The sequence below is a fragment of the Pogona vitticeps genome, chromosome 1 (genome assembly GCF_051106095.1).
Source record: "Pogona vitticeps strain Pit_001003342236 chromosome 1, PviZW2.1, whole genome shotgun sequence".
NCBI classification, from domain to species: Eukaryota; Metazoa; Chordata; class Lepidosauria; order Squamata; family Agamidae; genus Pogona; species Pogona vitticeps.
The window spans coordinates 48,556,966-48,582,126 of NC_135783.1; the positions used below are offsets into that span (position 1 = coordinate 48,556,966).

Sequence of the window (25,161 nt, forward strand, 5' to 3'; positions counted from 1 at the left end):
GAGGGAGAATAGACACTCCTGGAAACCTCCAAGAGCACCAGTTCTCTTTTGAAACAAAAGAAGGGACATTCTGAGTATGTTGTTGTTTTCAAAAACAGAAGTGTATTTCTGTTCACTTTCAGTTTTGAAAAAACGTGGGGAGAACGTTTGAAAAAACGTTTTGGAGGCATAAGGCAGATCCCCACAGGGTTGGAGTTGGCCCCTGGACCTTTGGAAGTTACACACGTCTGAATCCAGTTATTACAGAGGCCCTAAGTTTGGGATCTGTTAAAGCTTTTATGATAAAATGGTGTCCTGATGTTTTATCTGTTCTCTCTCCCAGGCCCCAAGAACTCGTGCAGTGAAGAATGTGAGGCGACACGCCTGCTCCTCCATTATCAAAATGTGTCGGGATTACCCTCAACTTGTGCTGGTAACTTACTTGAATTTATATACTTGAAGGTTTGTGGGGTGTCTCTGCCCAGTCAGACCCAAACCCAGCCTGAACCAGAGCAGACTCCAAAGTTCCTGCCTCCCCAAGAGTGATCACCACATGGGTCAAATCAATACCCAGAACTGGCACCAGCAGCAAGAATGGCAAAAGCAAATAACTTCCACCAAGGCTAAACTAATTGTGTAAGATATACTAGCACTGCCTGTAGCTTTGTCCCCCAGCTCAAGATAGAGGGAACCTGAGGCTTGAGTAGACTCTCTAGAGTAGTGGTGTCGAACTGTGGCCCTCCAGATGTTCTTGGACTTCAACTCCCAGAAGCCTTCACCACCACCTCTGCTGGCCAGGATTTCTGGGAGTTGAAGGCCAAGAACATCTGGAGGGCCACAGTTCGACACCACTGCTCTAGAGATTCTTAAGGATACTAAAGCCTGAAATCAGAAAAGCCCTTTTCCTCAGAATTCCACACAGACTTTAAATAGTTAGTATCAGATTCTTCCAGCCCTCCAGACATGGCTATCCACATTGCCCATTTAAAAATAATTCATCTTTTTATTAGAGGAACAGAGAAAAAACTGTAAGAGACCTCAATTACTCTAAATTACAAAAAGCCAATTAAAAAGTATAGTTAGGGAATTCAACACAGAAAGTAATAAATTTAGTTATATATTTACTGAATAAACAGTAGTTAGGTTTCCAGAGTACACACCAAGTACAAACTCCCTAGACTGCCCAAAAGAGTAATGGATTACATTCTGAAGGATCCAAGGCCCATGGAGCTCTGGTTTCTACCAGTTATATGGGTTAAAGCTTACAATAGCAATAGAACCTTGACATGGAATGTCAGTTTCTTTTGGATGGCAATTCTTAAAATTTGCTTGAAATTCCTTCAGACATAATTCTGGGAGCTGCAGTGAAAAACAGAGGAAGTCTTGCTGCCTACATGTGTCCTTCCTGTCCATTAGGCTTTCAAGAAAAAGGAGGAAATTACTCTAGTAGAGGCTGGAAGGAGCAAAGCTACAGGAAGTCCTAGTTAATTAAACAAATATAATACTAAAAACTAGTAGTACTAAAAACACATTTTAAAAAACAGAAACACAACAGTCCCATTTTTAAGAATTCCCTCTTAGACAGCTAGTCACTGAAAGCCTGGCTGAAGGGAAAGGTTTTTGCCTGCTTGTAGAGGGACAATAAAGATGGGCCAAACCTGACCTCCTATAAGAGGGATTTCAGGTCTGGGAGCAGTAAGAGATAAGTCCCTCCCCCACGTTCCCACCAAATGCACCTGTGCAGGTGGTTATCTTAAAAGCCAGGAAGGCTCATGAAGAGAGTTGTGTTTGAGATAGCTTGAGCCCAAGTTGTTTAGAGCTTTATAGGTCAAAACCAACACTTTGAACTGTGCGAAATGGACCAGCAGCCAGTGGAACTGCTGTAGCAGGGTTAACTAGCACCTGTTAGCATTGTGGCTGCAGCATTTTGGACTCGCTGAAGTTTCCAAACACTTTCCAATGGCAATCACATGTAGAACATGTTACAGTAATCCAACCAAATGTCAATGGGATCTGAGTTAGTCCCCACCCCCTCTCCCTTTGCCTTTATCACCACAGATGACATAGTCACCCCAGTCAGTTTCAAGGGAACAGCTTTAATTTTTGGCAGTTCAGTAGAGTCAGCTCCAGCATGCGATCCTGCTTCTTGCTTCAGAGGAGGATTGACATAACTGTAGTTTTCAACCATCAGCAGGCCCTCACTGTGGCAAGGGTGCAAGCTCCAACTCTTTATACCTCCATATTGGCAACCGACTCACGGTGCAACCTCATTCCTGGGATGGATGAAAGACCCAGCCTATCTGGGCTTCCCATATCTTCTGGCCCAGTGGTGGTTTTAATATTGGATGGAAGGGATTTGTCCCACAAGAGGTCTCATGGACTTCAGAACATCTCTTATTCTCCCGGTTTTGTGCCTCTCTTTCCCTCGGATCTCTTTCGCCTCTCTCATTCCTCACTCTGGCCCCAATAGAGAGGTTTGTGGTGCATCTCCCTCCTCCACTCTTGCTTAGCAAACTCCCAAGGCACCCAAAACTTTGTCCACTCCCCTGTCGTCTTGAACTATCTCCACCCAACCTTCCCCTGATCTCTCTCTCTCTGGTCTCTACCTCTGTGCCCTAAAAGCAGGTCTCTTCTCTCTCTGTCTCTGACTGCCTTCTCTTGCCTGTTGCCTCGTCCTTTTTATCCTCCTCCTTTTCTGAACGTTTGCCCCTCCGGGGTTTTCTCCAGAGTAACCGTCTGTGCCTCGGTTGCTTCTTCCATGGTGCAGGATGGCCCACTCTCAGCTCCCTGCAGCAGGGTGCCTTCTGTCTCACAGTCACTATGGCCCATGACCCACTCCAGTATCATGCTTCCAGACAGGCAATATAAGTATGGCGGGGGGGGGGGGATACATTCAGGGGCTACCTCCTATCTTGGAGGCTTAGTGGAAAATTCCAGCCAAATGGCACCAAATGTAAGGCATTCAAAAACACCCTGCCCCCCCCCGAACTGGTTGAAACCAGCTCTCGACTCACCTTAAGAAATGTGCCTGGCAGATCGTCTCTGCTATGGCTGTCTTGGGACTTTCATTCATAATATCTCTACTCTAAGCCTGAGGAAGTGAATTTTATTCATGAAAAACGTTTTAATGTTTAATTTTTAGTGTTCTAAATAAAGGTAGACTTCTTCTGCTTTTGGATTGCGGACCACACGGCTGTCTCAGTTGGGGTTTTTTCAGAGTTTGTGCTGTTGCCATTTGTCTTGTGGCCTGTTTTAAATTTCCTGATGCTTATGTGAGTATTTTTCTTTAGCCAAACTTTGACATGCTGTATAACCACGTGAAGCAACTGCTATCCAATGAACTGCTCCTGACCCAGATGGAGAAGTGTGCTCTTATGGAAGCCCTGGTCCTTATTAGCAACCAGTTTAAGGATTATGAGCGACAGAAAGTGTTCTTGGAAGAACTCATGTCTCCTGTTGCTACCCTGTGGCTATCTGAGGAGATGAAAAGGTACATAAATGTTGACCATTCTTCCCCTAATATAGTGCAGTGCAGATTAATTACTACACAGAGCATTGGAGTAGGTGAGTCTTACAAGCAGTTGGATTTTTTAATGGTTTTGTACAGCACTACCTACACAGAAATCATAATAAAGCCCATTATGTTCTGGCCTGCTTTATATTTATTTAAGTTCATAGATGTGAAGAAAAATAGTACATTGGTGCCTCGCGTTATGAGTGCTCCGTTTTACGATGAAATAGCTTTACATTGAAGGTTTTGCGATCGCTTTTGCAATCGCAAAATGATGTTTCCTATGGGGGAGTTTCGCTTTGCGGTGATCGGTTCCCTGCTTCGGGAACCGATTCTCGCAAAGCGATGATTTTCGGCCAGCTGATCGGCAGTTTCAAAATGGCTGCTGGGTAAAAAACATGGCTTCCCGCTCTTTTCTGGGACGGATTCCTCGCTGCACAGGCAGCGAAAATGGCCACGCTATGGAGGATCTTCACTGGACAGTGAGTTTCAAGCCCCTAGGAACGCATTAATTGGGTTTTAATGCGTTTCTATGGGCTTTTTAATTTCGCATTACGATGTTTTCGTTCTACAGCAATTTGGCTGGAACGAATTAACGTCATAATGTGAGGCACCACTGTATAAGGCTCAAACCTGGTACTGACATCAATAACTAATCTTTCCTCCTCCACAAAAAAATAATAATTCCCATTCCACATGCTGAGGTTATGAAGAGTGTGGAATGTGTGATGCTGGACATAACCATCAGAGCTTGGAGATGCATACTTTCAATTTTGGCTTCTCTGTATTCAGACACCACCTCTTAGCTCTTAATTGTCAATTCAATATTCAGCTCCTTCCCATTGCAGGTTCATAGTACAAAAGCTTCCTCTCTGAGTTTTTTCTCTCTAGTGATTTGGGTCAGCTCACTTAATTGGCACAGGTAAAGATGAAACCAGTGGATATAGGTATTTGGACTATTGATTCATGTTAAAATGAATGGAAAGAAGCTCTTACTTTCATTTTTGTGTTCTTTTGTTGATTTCTTAAAGAGGGCCTCAGCAATATGAATAATTCATTAAAATGAAAGGGGAACATGAAAATATTGTGTTCTTTCATGTTTCCCTGATTTGTTTACCCTTTCTTTCACATTTGTCAAATCCCCTGGGAAACATCTAATCCAGCAGTATCACAAGGGCTGCTGTCTGCAGTCAATCAGAACAGGGTGTGTGTGTGTGCTGATTTTGAACCTGTAAATGGGTCTGGATTGGTTGGAACCTTGTAAGTGGAGTGCTTAGTTTTAGTTGTTCAGCAAAGTCCTAAGCAAGATACTAGACTTATCATGGGTCAACATTCTACGTATTAGGAAAACCATGTGTGTGAGAACAGTTACACAAGCAGCTTCTCCCCTGGCTTGCTGTCAGTTCTGTTGCCAGCTCACAACTGAATACAGTATGTGATGGTTGATGCAAGCAGTGACTGTAGGGGGTGCAACAACAGCAGAGTCAAATTACTTACCACGTTTGCTTTACACAGTCATGGAAAACAATAGAATTTTGCCCATGGAGTATCTTTGTGAAAAATAAGGATAAAGACCTGCAGTGTAATGTGCACCGTTTTAATTTGTATGAGTTGTATCTAGGACTGATCACTTAAAGATCCTTCACACTTAAAAGAAAGAAGTGAGTATTTGTTCAAGTCAATGAATAACATTGGTTGATTAGTGTGATATTTGTTCGAGGGGATGAATATGCTGGGAGTGAGGTGGATTCTCATTTCATAAGATTGACCCCAATAACAAAATTGATTTCCAGTGACTGTCAGACCCCAGAGAAAAAAACGGATGCTTTTGCCTTGCAGCTGTGAAATGTTGAGGTTAAAGGCAAATGATGAAAGATGCCCTGAAGTCTATAGGTGTCTACCAGCTTGGTAGTAAACTGTAGGAAAGGCAAGTGGACTGATACTCTATAACTTCCTGGTAAATTTATGTAGGATTGTAATCTGGGTATATTTTAATCCTACCAGCTTCTTCTAAATCCATATTAATATGCATGTTTTGTAAATATTTCTTGATGTAAGCTAATAATTTTGGTTCATAGTTTCTACATTCCACTAGAATTCTTCCAATTAAAATATCTGCTTCTACATAAGCACCTTTATGACTCTCAGTTTCTCCATATCCGACAGGGTCCTGATGAATCCTGAAGAATTTATCCACTACGTTGGTGCTGATAATAGAATTGGAGATTCTGCCACAGAAGATCCCTGTGGTCTGAACCGTTCTAGAGTAAGTGGTAATGAGCTGCTGATAGAACATGGAACTTTTGAAAGATGAGGTGGGAGGATTTGGCCATCAAGCTAAATAACTTTCCTTCTTCACTATGTGCGCAGTCCTTGTGCCAGTTTCTGCAAAGTATACCTCATGACACAGTACATATCTTCTGTTCTTTCTTGAACACATAAAAGTGGGAATTACCTAGGACCTCATCAGCTGTGTCAAAAGAGCTCGGGTTAGGCACTGGGCCATCTCCGTGCTCTTGAGAATCTCTTTGCTTCCTCCCCTTGACACAAAACAACCTTGAGTGATATACGTAAATCTGTTGAGCATACGTATTCCTTTTTTTCTGTTCCATTGTCCTGGACAGCTGGAAAGGTTGAATACCCTTTTTCACATGGTTCACAGAGTAAGCCTTACCTGCATCAAATATAACTTTTGCATTGATGTGTTAGTGACAGATTCTTACACTGTTGCCTTTTGAGGATAGCAGGAAACCTCCTAATACTGGGTTTTTTAAAAAAAACTGAAGGTGCCTAAAGAAAAAACAGAGCATGTCAGGAGTATATTATGTATGCTTTAAGCATGTAGTGTTCTCATATGGATTTCAGTACAAGATGGAAAAATGTATGTTTGTTTCTATTCATAGTCAAAAGACATGTTGCCAATATATTCCTGATCAAGAGGAGTGCAATTGATTGGCAGCAAAAGATAAGGCGACACTGGTGTATAGACTTGGCCAGGCAGAGATGGAGGAGAGCATTTGTTGGCAGCAATGGGTTTTCCTGTAAATGTTGCAGTATTTGCCCAATGGACCATCACACAAGTGGAACAAATGAACAGGATCTTGCCCATGCTTAAAATATACATACATATTCATCGCATATGGCCATGAGTTTGTAGGTGAACATGTGTTTTCCAAGTTAGTTGTGATAACTGTAAAACAAAATAGTCCTGTGTGAAGCAGCCTTAGAGAATTATTTGTGAGACGTTTCAAGGAAAGTAGCTCTGTCAGCTGTGTGTACCGTTTTCATTTAAGAGTCCTCCTGTGTCTGTCTGTTTCTCTCCAGATAAGCTTTTGTGTTTATACCATTCTGGGAGTTGTAAAACGAGCTCGTTGGCCCACTTCTTTGGAAGAGGCAAAGGCTGGAGGATTTGTGGTTGGGTACATGGCTAACGGCAACCCAATTTACCGTAACCCCTGCTCTGTGCAGGTCCTGAAACTTTTTGACAACTTGCTTGCTCTCATAAGGTGGGTCAACTTACTGTGAAATCAGTCTCATAGTAAAAATCCTACATACAAGGGTACTCTGACATGCTTATTTCCCTATTAGAGCTGGTACAAGCACAAGCTGAAGCACTTTTACATTGAAACTTTGTAAGGATATAGATAAGGAAAAACTTCTAGTCTGCCCTCTAGAGTATTCTGACAGGGTTCTTGTCCAGTTTTCCTGAACATAAAATTAAACCAAGCCTTTCCTATTATTTTTGACTTACTTTCATCCCCATCGAGCCATCTCTGTTCTTTACACTCCATGCGTCATGTTGAGATTAATGTTTCCTTTCAAATCCTAAATTTATAAAATCTTTGAAAATAAGTGCACCAATGATTGACAAACTTGCATTCTTTCTGTACCCAGCAGTTTCCCTGTTTCAGTTGTTTATTGTGTATTTAATGGGGGTGTGTGTGGTATACTCAACCAAGAACATAGCTCACTGATGTGATAGTCTATGGCATTATCCTCAAGAGCAGAGGTAGGAAACATGCATCTGCCCAGATGTTATTCATCTGCAACTTTCATCAGCTCTAGCAAAAATATATAGCCACTGTTAAGAGATTATAGGACTTAGAATCAAATGACATCTGGAGGACCATGCATTCCTCATGCCTGCTGAAGACAATGTGGGGGCACTGGATCTAGGGAACCCAATTTAGCTAAATTGTAATATTTGGGATGAATGCTATGTTGACTTTTCTGGGAAGTCGGGCTAAGTAGGATGCCCAGGTGTGAAAGTACAGTCCTCCTGAACCATTAATAGAAGTATGAAAGAAGGCAAATTGTGGCCGCTAAAATTCCCTGTTCTAGGCTACTGTTAAAGTTGGAAGACTCCTGTCCTCTTTTTGCATCTGGCTACCCCAGTCCTGACAGAAGGACTATATTAAGGAGGCACACTGACTGCTGTGAGGTATTGTGTTTACCAACAGCATTGACAGCTAGCAGAGTATAAGTATTCTTTATGATTTACAGAAAATTGGTTAATGTCCACATGCTCATTCTCAAAACAGTTCTTTTTTATTCTTGCAAAGGCTGGATGTTTGTGGCAAGCACATTGCTTGTATGGTTTCTCTTGAATGACTTGTGATACTTGGGTTCAATGGGACATTTCTGACTAGAAAGCAAGTTCTAAGATCAATAGAGTATTGTGGCAATAAGTACAATCTTCAGACTAAAAGTGCAGGTGGGTTAAAGTTCTTTCAGATGGGTAAGGGAAGCTCAGATGTAAAGTTATAAATAAATTCCCTGGGAGATACTACTGAACTCATCTCTTGCACAGTGTGTTGAAAAAGCAATGTTAAAATGAGGGATGAAGTGAATTCACTTTCACTGATGAGTTCTAGACAAATGGCAAAACATTTGTTTCATTCAGTTTGAGGCTGCAATACTCTGCATACTTACTGTACGTGCCTGGAAGTAAGTCCCATTTAACTCATGCACAGGATGGCACCATTAAGTTTTTTGTACTGTTTGAAACCACTGATCTTGGGCCCTTTGGGGTGGGGGAGTAAGAGAAGATAAAATGTCCCAAAGGGCAAGATGTTCTGTTGTCATGAATGTAGACCAAAATGCCTAGCAAATGGAAATTGAGGAGGAACACATAGATGGCAGAAGGCCAACACAATCAAGAGCAGAGTTGATGAGCACAATGTTAAGAAAATAAAGGAATTTGGCAGAAGGTGCTGTAGAAGCTGTGAAGTCACATCATTAAGGCAGTGTCTTTGCTGAAACATTTGCAAATATTAAATGCAAAGTCTTTGCTGATGAATTTAAAAAATTCATCCAGTAAGGATACTATGTTAGATCAGGGTAAATTTATATTTTGAATTTTTATTCTATTTAGTTCCATTTTTAGAATATTCTGGAATATTTATATTGAAGGGTGGTATATAAATTACATAAATTGATGTTGACTTTCAACTGCTAAAGCTTACAAATTTCGGATGACTTCTTTGTAAAGCATTTTTGTTACAAAACACTTAGATCATCTTATGTTGACACACCCCTTGATGCAACTTTTTATTTAATGGTTATTATGACAGCTTTTGCTGCCAGCTACAGCACCTATAAAGCCTTTGACATAGCACTGTGATAAAAGTCCAAGAGCTTTCACTTTTGTTTGTGGGTGAGTAATTTTTTATTTAGTACAAGGGGATTGACACCATTTTTTAAAAATAAAATAAGAAAACCAAGTATTTGCAAGAGTCTTAATCTGCAGAAGCAGGGGTGGGCAGGTATCTCAGTTTATAGGCATTTGTACATTTGTTAACACATATCATTTTGTAGGATTTTGTAGCTTTGTCTACATAAATAAGGGGTGAGAGTCCCGAGGCAGTACAAAAGGCCATATGACATGATGCTTCAGGGGGTAGATCACATATTTCTCCATACTGTCCTATGTGGAAAAAACTTCCTGCAAGTACAAAACTAGCAAGAGTGAATGGGTGAAGGGAAATTTTCTGTTGTTAGACGCTGGCAGTTGTTTTTACATGGAAAAGCACCCACAATTTTTTTATCCCATCCTGCAAACTGAGTTGTGCAGTCTCACTCTAGCCATTCTTTATTTTGCATGTGCAGTCCAGACTTGAGTGTATATCTTACAGAGAAGCTACTAAGTCCTATTTGCCAGAATCATGGATGGGCTTTCCTTTTACTTGCACAATTCCAGTCTATAAAATTAAAAAAAATGGATTGTGACTGCTTTTCCCTGGATAGATGCAAATAGGTAGTATTTGGACACATTGCATTGCCACCATGAATTTTTGCAGCTGGAAGGATGATGAGAATGCTAAGTAAATGGTTGAACCTGTTCTTCTTTGGGCTTCTTGCATGGTGCCTTGAGCTCTGTGTGGCAGGTGAAGCTGTGGATACAGCTAACAGTCTGCACAAAGGTAAGTTATGTGTGTAAAGTATTTTTTGATATTCCTGTGGAAAAATGGCCTATTAATTGCATTCAGTCATCATATAAATAGTATAAATCGGTAGATGCTTTTTCATCTCAGAAATCCATTGCTATGCAATAGAATTTGCATCAGAGTTACAGTAGTTGGATGCTGCCCTGGGTCCATCCTATGGAATCATGGGATAGTTTGGTAAAATTCCTATGCTCTGAGCATCAAAGCCTAAGTATTTCAACAAACTACAAATCCAAAGATTTGATAGAGGGGAGCCTGGGCAATTAGAGTGGTATCACACTATAATTATGTGGTGTGGATGCTCTCTGTGTCTCACAATCCTGTTGGGTGATTATTTGCATCTTGTTGGATATATCTGTTATGTCCTGTTGTGTGTTCTACACATGATACCTACGCTTATCCTTTATTAAGTTCTCTAAGCACAGCTAAGCTTTTTCTTGTTCTGTTTTCTTAAAAGATTCTATTGTGATGGTTCCTTTTATACAAAGTTCACGAGACCCTCTGGGCTCAACCTCTGTCTCCTCTTGGGTCCTACATAGTTATTTTTCTATCTTGCATTACAACCATTTACCCTGTATGGCGATACAGGACTGTTCTGCGATTCCGCTGAAAGAGAATAAGTAAATGATGGGAAGAGTAACTTAGAAGATGTTAATGAGCAACATTGGAAAATTGCTGAAAACATGTGGAACAAGGCCCCGCAGAGGGAATAAGGTCTTAATTTCCATGTGTTTCTATTTGAGTGCCTGCAAAATGTTAAGATTGTTCTGCTTTATACCAGTGCTCTCAACTTTAAGCAAAACAATGTATGGCAGCTGGCATTAATCGTGCACCCAATGTTGCCCATTTGAACATCAATGAAGTTACTCCATTTGAGAAATGCTTTCCTATCTTGATCTTCAGGCACTAGAATTTTTAAAAAGCTTGTACTGTGAGGGTTGCAGGGTATTCTCTAACCCCAGTGAGAATTCCTGTGTATTGTGTGCTATAAAAATGTAAATATACAAATGAAAAGGTCATTATAATTATTACTCTCCTGAACCATAGGATGCTATAAATCATGCAACAAAATGTGACTTTGAGAGGCACAAACTCCTGTCCTACATGAGATTTAATCTAGCAGTTCTGACCAAACTCTCCCAAAGTACACTTTCAAAATGGTGACAAAACTACAAGGAGAAGCTGTTTTAAAATTTTAAAAAAAATATTGGCAATTTAGTTGTTTGCCATTATGTAAAGCATTTGAGTTATTGTGCAAAGCATTGGCATACAGGGATGTAATGTTAAAGTTCTCTTCGGGGTAACAAATGATTGAACCCTAAAGCCCCTGAATGTGGTGCTTAAAAGGCTTAGCCAGAGCAATCAGTTACTCTCTGTCTTCATAATACAATGCTTCTCCTTTCTTGCAGCCTCTATTAGCACCCTTTGAAATGAATGGGCAATTCACACCTCAGACCTCTTGTTCCAGGCTATCTGCAAACTCAGGCAGACATCGCTGCATTGGTTGCACTTTGGTCACCTTCTTCACAAGTAGAGTGAGAGACTTCTTTTAGAGACTTCTAAAAATGACAGCTGAGACCCTGGAGAGCAATTGAGAGGCCTGCCCCTCTGGCATCCACCGTCCTAATCCTTTTGTAGCCCTGCACCCTCATACTTTGGGGAGACTCGGCTCTAGGGGGAGACACTGAGTTGCTCTTGATCCCCTCTAGCAGCAGGTACAGTGGCAGTTTTGACGAAGGTTCTTGGGCCGTTTGGCTGCAGAATTTGTGCTGTGTGCGTTGCCGAAGCCCTGGGTGGAGGCCTGAGGTCTCAAAGGAGAGAGAGGTAGGTGAGACAGAGACCTTTCCCCACCATTCAGAAAATCCATTTAGCAGGTGAGGGGCTCTGTTTAGCCTGGATGGCAAGAAAGAAGTCACTCTTGGCTGAATGGAAGTCCCTCCCTGGCGGCACGATGTGGTCTACGCGGAGCTGTTCTCCTGTTCAGGGGGGGCCTCTCTGTGCCACACAGCTGCTTAGAGCATGTGAGTGTACAAATAAGCTGCTGCATTCATCCAGTGCCACCTGCCATTGTAGGGACTGTGACCTATCCTCTGGTGGGCAGTGTGTGTCTCAAGCTATTGCAGCCAGCGTTTCAGAGGCCTGAAAGGAGGTCAACTGGGTAGCTGTTGTGTGGAACAGCTAGTGCCCTCTCTACAGAGTGGAGCCCTCTCCATATCCCTAGAAAATCATGCTTTTCTTGGTAAGGAAGGGGGATCCCATGCACAAGTGCTTGGTCTCACCTTCCTCCTCATCAGACACAGGAACTGTTCACACTCTGAAGATGGTTTCCCATTGCCAGGTGGCTTCTGGGTGCAAATGGTAACTGTGAAATACCATGTTCTCTTCCAGAACCCACAACAACCTATATTTACCAGAACTGGTGACAAGAATGGGGGAAAACTTTGCCAAAGCCTTAGACATGCTGGAAGTAGAGAAGAATGCCATCCTAGGTAAGTGGCTGGTTTTTTTAAAGTTTTTTTTATTTTCTATAACTATAACATAAACAAAAACATATGCATGTAACATATAAACTTAAATACAATGACTGTGTTCCCCATGTATGGGACCTCTTGCCATATTCTTCTTCTTCTTCTTCTTCTTCTTCTTCTTCTTCTTCTTCTTTATTTATTTATTATTTATTTATTTATTTAATTAATTTATATCCCGCCTATCTGAATCACATAGGACCACTCTAGGCGGCTTACAACAGTGACAATTTACAATAAAAATTAATACAATTTTAAAGTAGGGGAAAGGCAAGAACGAAGTGAAACGAAGACTAGGGCAAAGGAAAAATAGGGAAGGTCAGGAATTGGCGGTGGGGAAGGCTTGCCGGAACATCAGCGTTTTTAATTGTTTTTTAAAGATACCCAGCGAGGGGGCGGCGCGAATGTCAGGGGGAAGGTTATTCCAGAGGCGAGGAGCCACCGCCGAGAAGGCCCGATTTCTTGTCTTTTCTTTCCGGGCCTCCCTCGGCATTAGGCTCCTCAGCCACACCTCCTGACTCGCGCGAGTGACATGGGTAGAACTTGGTGGAAGAAGGCGTTCCTCCAAGTATCGAGGCCCTAAGCCGTTTAGGGCTTTATACGAAAGCATCAGCACTTTGAAGTCGATGCGGAAACGGATGGGCAGCCAATGCAGTGCGGCCAGAGTGGGAGAAATATGTTAGTATTTTTTCACGCCACTGATAAGTCTGGCCGCAGCATTCTGCACCACCTGTAGTTTCCGCAGCAGCCTCAAAGGCAGCCCCACGTAGAGCGCATTACAGTGGTCTAATCTTGAGATTACAAGCGCATGTACTAAGGTAGTGAGGGCCCCCACATCAAGATAGGACCGCAGCTGGGCTATCCGCCTAAGGTGGTAAAAGGCGGTTCGGACCACGGACACCACCTGGGATTCCATGGTGAGCGCCGGGTCCAGATGGATCCCCAAGCTGCGGACCCCATCCTTGGCAGGGAGGGTCACCCCCCCAAAGGAGAGGGAGTTTCCCAAACCCTCCACTGTGGGGGCACCCACCCTCAGCACCTCCGTCTTGTCCGGGTTCAGCCTCAGCCCGTTCTCCTGCATCCATTTCAGTACGGCCTCCAGGCAGCGCTGGAGGCACAAAACGGCATCTCCTGCGGTAGGCGGAAAGGAGATGTAGAGCTGAGTATCATCAGCATACTGATGACACCGAGCTCCACACCCCCGAATGACCCCTCCCAGCGGCCTCTTCTTCTTCTTCTTCTTCTTCTTCTTCTTCTTCTTCTTCTTCTTCTTCTTCTTCTTCTTCTTCTTCTTCTTCTTCTTCTTCTTCTATTGTCCTCTTCTCCAAAACTGCATAGATTCTTGATTTGGAGCTTTCCCTTTCCCCCTTATTAGCACATATTCCCAAAATTTGCCCCATATTTCATAAAAATTATTCTTTTTCAACTCTCCTTTCTTAATCTTTAAATTACAAGTTAATTTATCATTTATTGCTATATTCCATATTTCTTTGTACCATTCTTCAATTTGCAATTCAGTTTTTAATTTCCATTGCCTAGCAATAATCAATCTAGCTGCTGTTAATAAATTAGTTATTAATTCTTTAGTCATTTTGTCGTATTCCACATTCTCATATATTGATAACAAAGCACTTTCGTCATTACATTCTATATCTTTTCCACACATATAGCTTAATTATTTGAAAATTTGTTTCCAAAATCTTTGCACTTTTTCACATTCCCACCACATATGAAAGTATGTACCAACTTCTTTCTCGCATTTCCAACAGACATTCAGATGATTGGCATTAATCTTGTTTAATTTTAACAGTGTTAAATACCATCTTAAACTGAGTTTAAATTTTTTTCCCTTATTTTTACCAACATAAATCTTAAAAGCCTCATTTTCCGTGTCTTCCTCCATTCTTCTTCATTTATGAAGAAGCTGTTTTAATTAATAGTAGTACACCAGATGTCATGAGAATGGCTGATGGTCAGATTCCAAAAGATCTCTTATATGGAGAATTAGTGCAGGGAAATCACCCTAGAGGAAGACCACAGCTGCGATCCAAGGATGTCTGCAAGCAGGACCTGAAGGCCTTATGAATGGACCTCAACAGATGGGAAACCTTGACGTCCGAGCGTTCAGCCTGGAGGCAGGAGGTGCATTATGGCCTCTCCCAATTTGAAGAAACACTTGTTCAGCAGGTCGAGGCAAAGAGGCAGTCCCAAAACCAGCAAAATCAAGGAGCTGGACAGGGGACAGATTGTGTTTGTCCTCAGTGTGGAAGGGATTGTCATTCTCGAACTGACCTCGGCCACACCAGACGTTGTTCCAAGACCTCTATTCAGAGCACATTGCCATAGTCCCTCCAGACTGAAGGATGCCTAATCTAATCTAAGTACATCAGAGGTTAGCTTTAACCTTTGCAACTGCTACAACCTCCCCAGAACGCAGAAACCATTTTCATTAACACAGGTCATTGTGGCTCTGCTTAGAACAGGCAGCTTTGTCAAATCTGAGTATCAGTTTTCTGCCCCCTGTGCGAGCAATCCAAACAGCAGAAAAATGAAACAGAACTGTAAATGGTTAGAACTCTGCTTCTGGTTTTGAAAAATGGATATTTTTCATGTTAAATACTTCAGAGGGTCCTGTTATCTATTTAAAATGTGCATTGCTACTCCTGGGGGCTTTGTGAGTATTTATATATAACGATACTGCATATGCACACATACACACAGAGATCACTCTTAGCTTCTTGTCAAGACAGGATCCTTCCTAATGCAGCATATAATGTAAAACAATAGAGGTCAATTTCAATAAATTATAAAACTACCTTAAATTTAATTTTCAAATAACCTACTTAAGATAAAATAAAATAAATAGTAAAATGTAAATCAGTTGCAAGTTCTTGGAGAGGAGTAATGTTAGGTGGATGGGATCAGTAAGAAGGTCCATGTTGATCTTAGTGGCAGGTTAATGGCTAGAAACTCAGAAAATGATATTAGGATGTGGATCTAAACTGCAGTGATCTGGTACTGAATCAGAGTAAAGTGATGTTGATATCTAGAATCACTCAATCAGGGCTGGGCAATTTGTGACCCTTTGTATGTTGATTAACCACTACTATCATTATACCTCTCTCTTGGCCATGTTTTTGGGCACTATAAGGAACTACAGATTTCCCAGCTCTTCTCTAAGCATTACATTTTCCCATCTCCCCAGCCTTCCAGCATCTGTATTTCTGGCAGAATCTGTGCTCTGATCCAGCCTTCCCCAACTTCGTATCCTCCGTATGTTTTAGACTTCAGTTCCCAGAAGCTTCAGCCACCATGGCCAATAATCAAGGATTACTGAAAATTACAGTCCAAATGTCTGGAGTGTATCGGGTTGAGGAAGGGCCAAGCATGTATAATCTCTAGAACTGGATATTTCCTTGTGGTGGGGACATGGGAGACGGCCTTCTATGTCGCTGCTCCCAGACTTTGGAACTCCTTCCCACAGGAGGCCAGACTGGCTCTATGTCTGCTGTCCTTCTGCAAGCAAAGACCTTTCTGTTCAGGCAAGCTTTCCCTTAGTGACTGCCTGCCTGAGTGGAGTCTTTAAATAGACTGTTGAGCCTTATTGCTCTGAATGTATTTTTGGTGTTGCTTTTGATACCATGTGATATTGGATCCTTTTAAATTTTTGTATACTGATTGTTCTTAGCTTTCAGTTTTTTAGATTAGGCATCCTTCAGTCTGGAGGGACTATGGCAATGTGCTCTGAATAGAGGTCTTGGAACAGCGTCTAGTGTGGCTGAGGAGGCCAATTTGAGAGTGACAATCCCTTCCACACTGAAGACAAACACAACCTGTCCCCTGTCCAGCTCCCTGATTTTGCCGATTTTGGGACTGCCTCTTTGCCTCAGCCTGCTGAACAAGGGTCTCTTAAAATTGGGAGAGGCCATGCTGCACCACCTGTCTTTAATATTGTCTTGAATACAGTGGGGTCTTGACTTAAGAACGGCTTGAGTTAAGAACATTTTGACTTAAGAACCACTCTCATAGGAAAATATTGACTTGACTTACATACTTAGATTTGAGTTAAGAACTAAAAAAACCCACGTGGGAGGCAGAGAAAGTGCAAAATGTGAACTTTCAGTTAACTGTTGGCCAGTGAAAAGGGTGCCTGTCTGCTTCCTCACTCCTCCCAGCGTTTAGAGAGTGGATTGGGAGACAGTCTTCAGACTGCCTGGTACTGTACTGCCTGGACTGTATTTTCCCTGCCTTCCCTGAACCTTTCTTGACCTAAGAAAAAAAGAAACAAAATATCCCCCTCTAGTGGTCGGAGGCGGAATAGCAGCTTCCCATTAGTTTCTATGGACGGAAAAGAGCAGATACGGATCAAATGGTTTTCAGTGCATTCCTATGGGAAATGCAGATTTGACCTGAGAACTTTTTGACTTGAGAACCGCCTTCCAATACGGATTAAGTTCTCAAGTCAAGACCCCACTGTAATGTAAGCTACCTTGGGTCCTTTTTAAGGAAAATTATGGAGTAAAAATATTTTAAATAAATAAAAATAAATTAATACATGCCCCCAAATTTAGAGTTTGCTTTATTGTTTCCCTCTTGTTAGGCCTTCCTCAGCCTCTGCTGGAACTTTATGACTCTCCAGTTTACAAAACAGTATTGGAAAGGATGCAGGGCTTCTTCTGCACACTCTATGACAATTGGTAAGAACTTTAGTGCTTTGCCATATTTTTCATTGTACTGTACACTCTGCTATGCTAACATTCTGGAGATAATTTTTTTAAAGCCTTTTGAAAAATCAGAGGTGAGCTAACTTACATTGAGCTTTCATACCTTTCTGTGCAATATTCTTCACTAGTGTTCCTGTCTCATGAAATATTGCTGTGTCAGTTAATTCAACTGGCCATTGTAGCCTTCCAGTGCTCTTCAGTCTAGTCAAATTGCAACCAACAGAGCTTGTATCTATCAATGTGTATCGAGTATTGAACAGTGCTGCTACTGTTTGTATTTCTGAACTGTAAATAAACGAAAATACCTGTTTGAAGTTGAGAGTTCAAAATGGGAAACCCAACTTTCTGGCAGAATTTAAGTTGACAAATGGATTTTTTCCCCAAAGGATGCATAGTTCAGACAGTGTAATTTGCTTTTACAAAATGTGGTGATGGCCACCAACTTGGAATGGGTTTAAACAGGAATTAGATGCATTCAGATATGACGTCATTAGCTCGTAGTCATAATGGCTATATTTTATTTTATGGTATGATAAATCACTTCTGAATATGCTCTGGAAACTCCTGGAAAGGATTGCTATAAGTCAAAATTGACTTGACAGGACATCATCATCATCATCATCATTATTAATAATAATAATAATCCAACTGGATTCTTCTGATGTACAATTAATGTAACCAACAGATTGCTCTACATGTTATAGCAATTTACATTTATTTCAATAAAAGATTCAACAGATTACTGGATAATGGTTAGCTGTGAGAATAAGCAGATTATCCATGTACAGTAGTGGTGAATATGTGATTACCTGACAGTGGGGACAAGGAGGGACATGGCTGTCAGCTTCATGTCTGCTTGTGAACTTTCTAGGGGCATTAAACTGCTGTTGGAGTTAAAATCCTGGGCTATATAATCTGATCCAACATGGCACTTCTCCTTTGCATAAATGAAAAAAATAAATGCAGACCTTTTTTCAAAGTAGAGTGTCTTCCAGTCTTTGTATTTGTTTTCAGATTTTGTCAATTTGGATCGTGTATTTTGAATTTCAGCTTCCATATTCTGGGGAGTGCTGGCTCATCAATGCAGCAAGATTTTTACACTGTTGAGGGTCTAGCGACAGAGCTACTCAACTCTGCCTTTTTGAACCTTGACAATATCCCTGATTACAGACTCCGCCCTATGCTTCGTATCCTTTGTCCATGGCTGTTCGATAGGTTCTCCTTTTGTAATTGCTTTGGCTCTTCACAGTGTCCATGACACAGAAAGCCTTATTTATAAATTGCACTGATGAAAGAAACAGAAAAGACTGTATTATACTGTGCACATTTGTACTGGCCCGACTTCTCCAGCTGCTGACCTCTATTTTATATTGTGTACTACTTAAAAAAATCCTGAAAAAGAGCATGTTCAGAGTTGCAGAGACATTATGGCTGCTGTGGCTTCAAAAAGAACACCAGAATTTATTATTGTGACTGAAGCTATAGACTGCTGATGGTGTGAGTAGAGATAATCATGGCCTGAAATCTGCCACAATAGTGATTCTAGTTGTTCCTTGTTATTTCTATCTGAAAAGCTTAAAAAGCCTACTCTCTTAAATCAGGCCTGGAGAACTTATACCCCAGCCTGCATTGGTGCACCATTAACCTTATAGTGCGGTTTCCCATTATACATTAATTTTCCAAGCAGCAGAATAGACCAGCCAAGCCCCTGGCAAACCACCACCGCATATGACTGGTGTTCTGAATTTGTATTAGCACTCACCATATTGTGCAGGTCTGAATCAGATTTAGATGTCTGCCAGCACTTCTGTGTACAAGAGTTTTATCTATAAAGTAAAGATCTTGGGAGAACAAATGTATGTGTAATGAATTGATTGATAAGCAGGAGGCTGAAGAAGGGCTGTGGGCAGATGCCTGAACAGACCTTGCTCTGAGATACAGTGGTGCCTTGCTTAGCGATCGCTCCGTTGAGCAATGAAATCGCTTAGTGATGGGGTTTTGGCCATCGCCAGAGCGATCGCTTAGTGATGGCCCCTATGGGGAAAAATCGCTTTGCGATGATCGCGAGGAAGCGATCATCGCAAAACCCCCATTTTCAGCCAGCTGATCGGCAGTTCCAAAATGGCCGCCCGCTGTTTTACCTCGCTTTAGAGGCACCGAAAATGGCCGCCCCTATGGAGGATCTTCGCATAAGGTCAGTTTCTAAGCCCATAGGGCTTTTTTATTCCGTTTAGCAATGAAATCGCTTAGCAACGTTTTTCCTGGAGCGGATTAATGTCGCTAAGCGAGGCACCACTGTACCTGATAATGGAAATCCCTTGGTCTTCTCTTTATCAGTAAAGAAAACAGTATGCCTTCTGGCTGAAGTGGCCCAATGGTTTATAATGAGGACTGATGTGTGCTGCTTAACCTCTTTAACTAGCTCTATACAGGTGTGTTCGTGAAGCCCTTGGTCTTGTCTTGCCCATCGGAACACTATGAATCTCTGATCTGTCCAATACTTGGACCACTCTTCACCTACTTGCATATGGTAACAAAATGCTGTGTGTGTGTGTGTGTGTGTGCGTGTGCGTGCGTGCGTGCGCATGCTGAAACTGAGCAAAAGATCTGAAACAGATTTTTAAAGAAAATAGCTGAACATGAATGTATCAAAACATTCAGTTCTGTCTTCATTGCCTAGATATGTGTTTGTTTTATGGCTTAAGTTCAACCCAAGAAATATATCATCTCACTACTTTTTATCAAGTTATTTGCAAATAACAGTGCAGTCAAGGATGATATTACAGCATTTGTGTAGGCTTGTGCATGCTTCTTTACAGTTTCAGTATATACCTTCATAGTGTTGTGTGTTTGTTTTGTTTTGTTTGTTTTTTGTGGCCAGGATTTAAGTACTAGAAGTACTACAGACCTTTCAAATAGTTCTTCCTAGTATTGTCAAGGGTGTGTGGAGGACAGGGTGGGCATTGGTGCCCCTCCAGATGTTGAACTGCCACTCCCATGATCCCTTCATGTTGATTATGCTGGTTGAGGCTGGAAATTGCAGTCCAGTACCATCTAGAAGTCCACACATTGCTCACCCTTCGTGTAGTGGCTTCTACCTTTGTTACACAAATAGCATCCCATGGGACTCGATCTAACTTGATAGTCCTGTGTTGAAATGTTGGACTAAATAAGATAGTGCACTTTTCATAGTGGACACTATATGGTTTGAAATGGCCGAAAAGCTTATTACAGGGTACATACTGTACCTCTACTGCCATATTAATGTCTGTCTACACTTGCATAGGGGCACCATGTTTGAAAGTATCTTGTGCTACAGCAAAGTGTTAGGTCAGATAAAGTGTCATGGAATCTGGTACAGACCACTCTCCTGTAGGTTTTTTTTTAACAACCCTGAGCTTTTAATAGAGACAGAACAGAAAGTAAACTGTCCATCAGCACTTACAGGCTAACCATTTCTGGTATGTAATGCTGGAAAAAGGAAGTGTGTGACTCTTCCAATTAACTGCGATTCAGCTGAGAAGGTAATGAGCGTGAAGGAGGTTCATCAATGTTATGGGTTCAGAAACATTTCCTGTAAATGTAAAAAGGACCCCGTTCTTCATATTCTCTCCTATGAACCCAAAGCTGCTGGAAAGCCTTAAGGGATGCAAGGATAGACCCTCCAGTCCACACAGAGGTCTTCCTTTCAGGGGAGGCTGATGAAATGGGATTATCATTTGGACACATTCTTATCAGTTCTCTTTGGAAGCGGTCAGCAAAACCCTCAATCATGGTACAGCCTCCACATAACAATATGTTGCCCATCAGGTTCTTTTTGAGGGTGACATCACACTTATTGAGAGCAGTCATAGTCAGGAGAGGAAGCCCCAGCTGCTGTGAATCGATCATGGATGGCTTAAAGAGCATTTCTGTACACATGAATCTCTCTTTGCCAAGGATGATTGTTTGCCCATCAGGAAGCTCATATTCAGTCTCATGTTTCCTGGGTGGTGCAGCTGAATCTTGCTGATAATCCAGTGAAACAAAGCAATAATTCTCTTTGATATCATTCAAGATGCTCCAGTGTTTCTCTGTGAGAATGTTCTTAGACTCATTTAATAACTTCATTAGGTACTGAGTGACGTCTGATCCAGCATAATCTACCCTTTCTGTAATGCTTGGCATAGTATAACCTTCATAAATGGGAACCACATAGGAGACACCATGGCCGCTCTCCACAACAAGTCCTGAAGTCTTTCCATAGGAATACATTGACAGTCTAGATTGGTAAGCAATGTGCATGGCAGGGGTGTAGAACTTTTCAAAGAGCATTTCTGCATATTTTTCTCTGTTGGTGGTAGGACTCAGAGGAGGATCAGATACAAGTACTGCATGTTCTTCTGGCCGAATCTTCATCTCCTTATGGAAAAGATATTCCCATATGTCTTCAACTGTATCCCAGTCAATTATTATTCCATGTCTCAAAGGATTGACAAGCTTCAGGGGTATTGTTGCTTCCCGAAGTTCTCTGCCAACAAAGGTCTCTTTTCTGTTATCTCCAGTTTTTGCAGTCTCTTGGAAGTGCTTGCCTACCGTAGATGAGACTACATGTGTTGGCTTATGTTCTCCTGCAAAACCACACTTGCAGGAGCCAGTACCAATATCTATGACAACAGCTCTGGTCTCTTTCACTATTCTGGGGGGAGCCGATTCCCCCTCCTCTCTAGGTTTGTTGCCTGGCTTAACTGTGGCTCTTTTCTTTGATGGCAGAGAGCCAGAACTTACACTTCCTTGGCTTGACATGTTTCTTCCTTGGTCCTATGTCCATCCTCTGCTAGCCAACATTTCAAATGGCAGGAATGCATAGAATTTTACAATACTGATGACACTGCACATTATGACACAACTCATTATGACATAACAGGAAGAAATGGGATGTAACTACTGCATTCTCTTATATTTACCAGCTCAGGGTTTGGCATTCTCAGAGAGTTCCTGCTACATTTCCACTGTGCCAAGAGATGGGTGGATACATAAGAAAGGGGTTTCTTTATACCACTGCCCTAAGTGTGGAATTCCGTCCCAAAGGAAGTCCATCTAGCTCTGTCTTTGTAGAATTTTCGATCCAGATAATAGAGGATTAGACAGATTTCATGTTAGATAACAGATAACGTATAGCAGTTTTTCTTTCTTGTTCTCTTTTTGCATTACTAATAATGTCATGTGACATAAAATAAAAAATACAAAAACTACAACTTGAACAATAAGAACTATGACACTTGTGCTTTAGACATGGATCTCTTATTTTTACTCAAAATTATCACTAGTTGCCCAAGCCAACGTAGATGTCGGTGTTTCAGTAATACATACATGCTAAAAATTCCAGCTTGTTCTAGGGCTGCTCTGTTCGGAACTTTGTCCTGCCAGGTGATACCAAAAATGCGTCGGCGGCAGCACATATGGAAGGTGTTCAGCTTCCTCTTCTGTCATGCACAAAGGTCCAGGACTCACTGCAATATAGCTCAGGACACAGGCTCTATAGACCTGGATCTTTGTATATGTCGTCAGCTTCTTATTGAGCCATACTCTCTTTGTGAGTCTAGAGGACATGATAGCTGCTTTGCTAATGCGTTTATCCAACTCGACATCTAGGGAAAGATTGTCAGAGATTGTTGAGCCAAGGTACACAAAGTCATGAACAACCTCCAATTCTTGTGTGGAGATGGTAATAGAGGGAGGTGAGTCCACACCCTGGCCCATAACTTGTGTTTTCTTCCGGCTTATTGTTGGTCCAAAGTCTCGGCAGGCCTTGCTAAAACGATTCATGAGTTGTTGGAGGTCTTCAGCAGAGTGGGCAACAATGGCTGCATCTTCGGTGAAGAGGAAGTCCTGCATGCATTTCAGTTAGACTTTGGTCCTCACTCTCAATCTAGAGAGATTAAAGAGTTTTCCATCTGATCTAGTCTGGAGATAGACACATTCTATTGCAGTTCCAAAGCTGTGCTTCAGCATGACATCAAAAAAAATCTGCATGAGGACACAGCCCTGTTTCATTCCACTTTGGACGTCAAAGGGATCTGATGTCAAGCCATCAAAAACTACAGTGTCCTTCATTTCCTCATGAAAGGACCTGATGATGTTCAGGAGTCGAGGTGGACATCCAATCTTGGGAAGTATTTTAAAAAGGCTGTCCCTGCTAACCAAATCAAAGGCCTTTTGTGAGATCTATGAAGGCCACAAAGAGTGGCTGTTGTTCCCTACATTTCTTCTGTAACTGTCTGAGGGAGAATACCATGTCAGTGGTGGATCTATTAGCTCGAAATCCACACTGTGATTCTGGATAGACTCTGTCTGCAAGCACCTGGAGTCTCCAGCACAACACGGGCAAGCAGCTTCCCTACAACGCTGAGAAGAGAGATGCCACAGTAGTTATTACAGTTGCCCCTTTCTCCTTTGTACAGTGTGACAATGTACTCCGCCTTCCCTCCAGCAAAGACGAAATAGTTCATACAGCTTGGTGGTGGTGATCTCTTTACAGCACTTCAATAGGGATGTTATCCTTTCCAGGTGCCTTGCCAGAGGTGAGGGAATCCAAGGCCGCTTTTATTTCTGCTAAGGTTGGTTCGCTGTCCAACTCTTCCAAAACAGGCAGGCACTCAATGTTATTTAATGCTTCTTCGGTTACTACATTCTCTCTGGAATATAGCTCAGGGTAGTGCTGCACCCAGTGGTCCATCTGCTGTGCTCTGTCCTGGCTGATCACGCCTGTAGCAGACTTCAAGGGAGCAGATTTCTTCTGTATTGGACCTAAAGCTTGCTTGATATCATCATACATTCCCTTGATGTTACCTTTGTCCGCTGCTATCTGTATCTGAGAGCAGAGCTGAAGCCAATAATTGTTGAAACATCTCCTGGCAGCCTGTTGGATTTGGCTACGAGCAGCTCAAAGAGCTTGCAAGTTGTATATACTAGGACAGGCTTTGTATGCTCAAAGAGCTCTCCTCTTATCCTCGATGGCTGGCATCAACTCCTCCAAATGGGCTTTGAAGCAGTTGGCCGTCTTTTTGGTCTTCTTGCCAAGTGTGGACAAAGCGGTGTTATACACAGCGTTCTTGAAATGTTCCCATCGTTCAGGTGCATTTGCATCAGCCGGGCCTGGAAAGGTTTCCTCAAGTGCTTGGGCAAATTCCTCCACTTTTCTTTGATCATGAATCTTGCTGATGTCAGTATGTGGTCTTCCTTCTTTTTTCGTGCGATACAATCTCTTTGTTCGCAATTTTACTCTACTACACACTAGGGAGTGATCAGTATTGCAATCAGCACTCTGGTAACTGTGTGATCGTAATGGCAGGAAGGCTCGAACGTATAGTGAGGATCAAATCAAGCTGATGCCAATGCTTGGATCTTGGACCATTTTCGTTCATCTTTCCAATGCCAAAACGGCCTAGACAAGTGGGCCAAGAAAACTGTGATCAGCACCAACTCTAGTGTTAAACTCTCTGAGAATGGACAGTAGCTCTCTTTCAGGGACATTTTTGATAGTAGCTGCCAGATCATCGTAGAATTTCTCTTTCACTTCTGTAATGGATGACAGTGTTGGTGCATATGCACTAATGCGGGTGTCTGGTCCTGCTGATGAGTGGAGCTGCAGAGACAGGATTCTTTCACTCCCCACAGTAGGTGAAACAATGGATCTCAGAAGAGTATTCATGACTGCGGAGCCAACACCATAGTCCCTGGTCTCATTCAATGGTTTTCCCTGCCAGAAGAATGAGAAGTTTTTTTCTCTGACAGATCCGGAGTCTGGCAATCTCGTCTCTTGCAGGGCAACAGTGTCCATCTGCAGTCTACTCAGTTCCATGTCGATGGCAGCTGTCTTACGCACATCATCTATTTCCTGCAAGTTGTCAGAAAAGCCGTAGTCAGAAAAGCCAGGGGTCATTGTCCGTACATTCCAGGTGCCCAGCTTTAGGGCAAATGTTTTCTTAGGATTG

General features: G+C 42.1%; 2 protein-coding genes across 4 annotated transcripts in view; one reads left to right on the forward strand and one right to left on the reverse strand.

Annotated features, from left to right (window-relative positions):
- The window catches only part of XPO5 (exportin 5), a 62,774-nt gene that overhangs the window by 22,190 nt on the left and 15,423 nt on the right, over positions 1-25,161 (forward strand). For all 3 annotated transcript variants that reach the window (XR_013540435.1, XM_020811785.3, XM_020811786.3), the window contains exons 17-24: positions 323-412; positions 3,270-3,469; positions 5,657-5,756; positions 6,815-6,996; positions 12,325-12,425; positions 17,062-17,158; positions 18,236-18,372; positions 19,618-19,715. Coding sequence is in view for 2 of the 3 variants with exons in the window: in XM_020811785.3 (XP_020667444.3) it covers positions 323-412; positions 3,270-3,469; positions 5,657-5,756; positions 6,815-6,996; positions 12,325-12,425; positions 17,062-17,158; positions 18,236-18,372; positions 19,618-19,715 (1,005 nt within the window). In the remaining variant the exon portion in view is untranslated. The remainder of the gene's footprint in view (positions 1-322; positions 413-3,269; positions 3,470-5,656; positions 5,757-6,814; positions 6,997-12,324; positions 12,426-17,061; positions 17,159-18,235; positions 18,373-19,617; positions 19,716-25,161) is intronic.
- ACTL7A (actin like 7A) lies at positions 20,035-24,381 on the reverse strand. The gene has a single exon (XM_020811788.3). The coding sequence runs from the start codon at positions 21,968-21,970 to the stop codon at positions 20,747-20,749; it is 1,224 nt and encodes a 407-aa protein (XP_020667447.1). The 5' UTR covers positions 21,971-24,381; the 3' UTR covers positions 20,035-20,746.

What these genes read in the sequence shown, in the direction of transcription:
- ACTL7A (XM_020811788.3), bottom strand. Translation starts at nt 21,970, where the DNA reads ATGTCAAGCCAAGGAAGTGTAAGTTCTGGCTCTCTGCCATCAAAGAAA.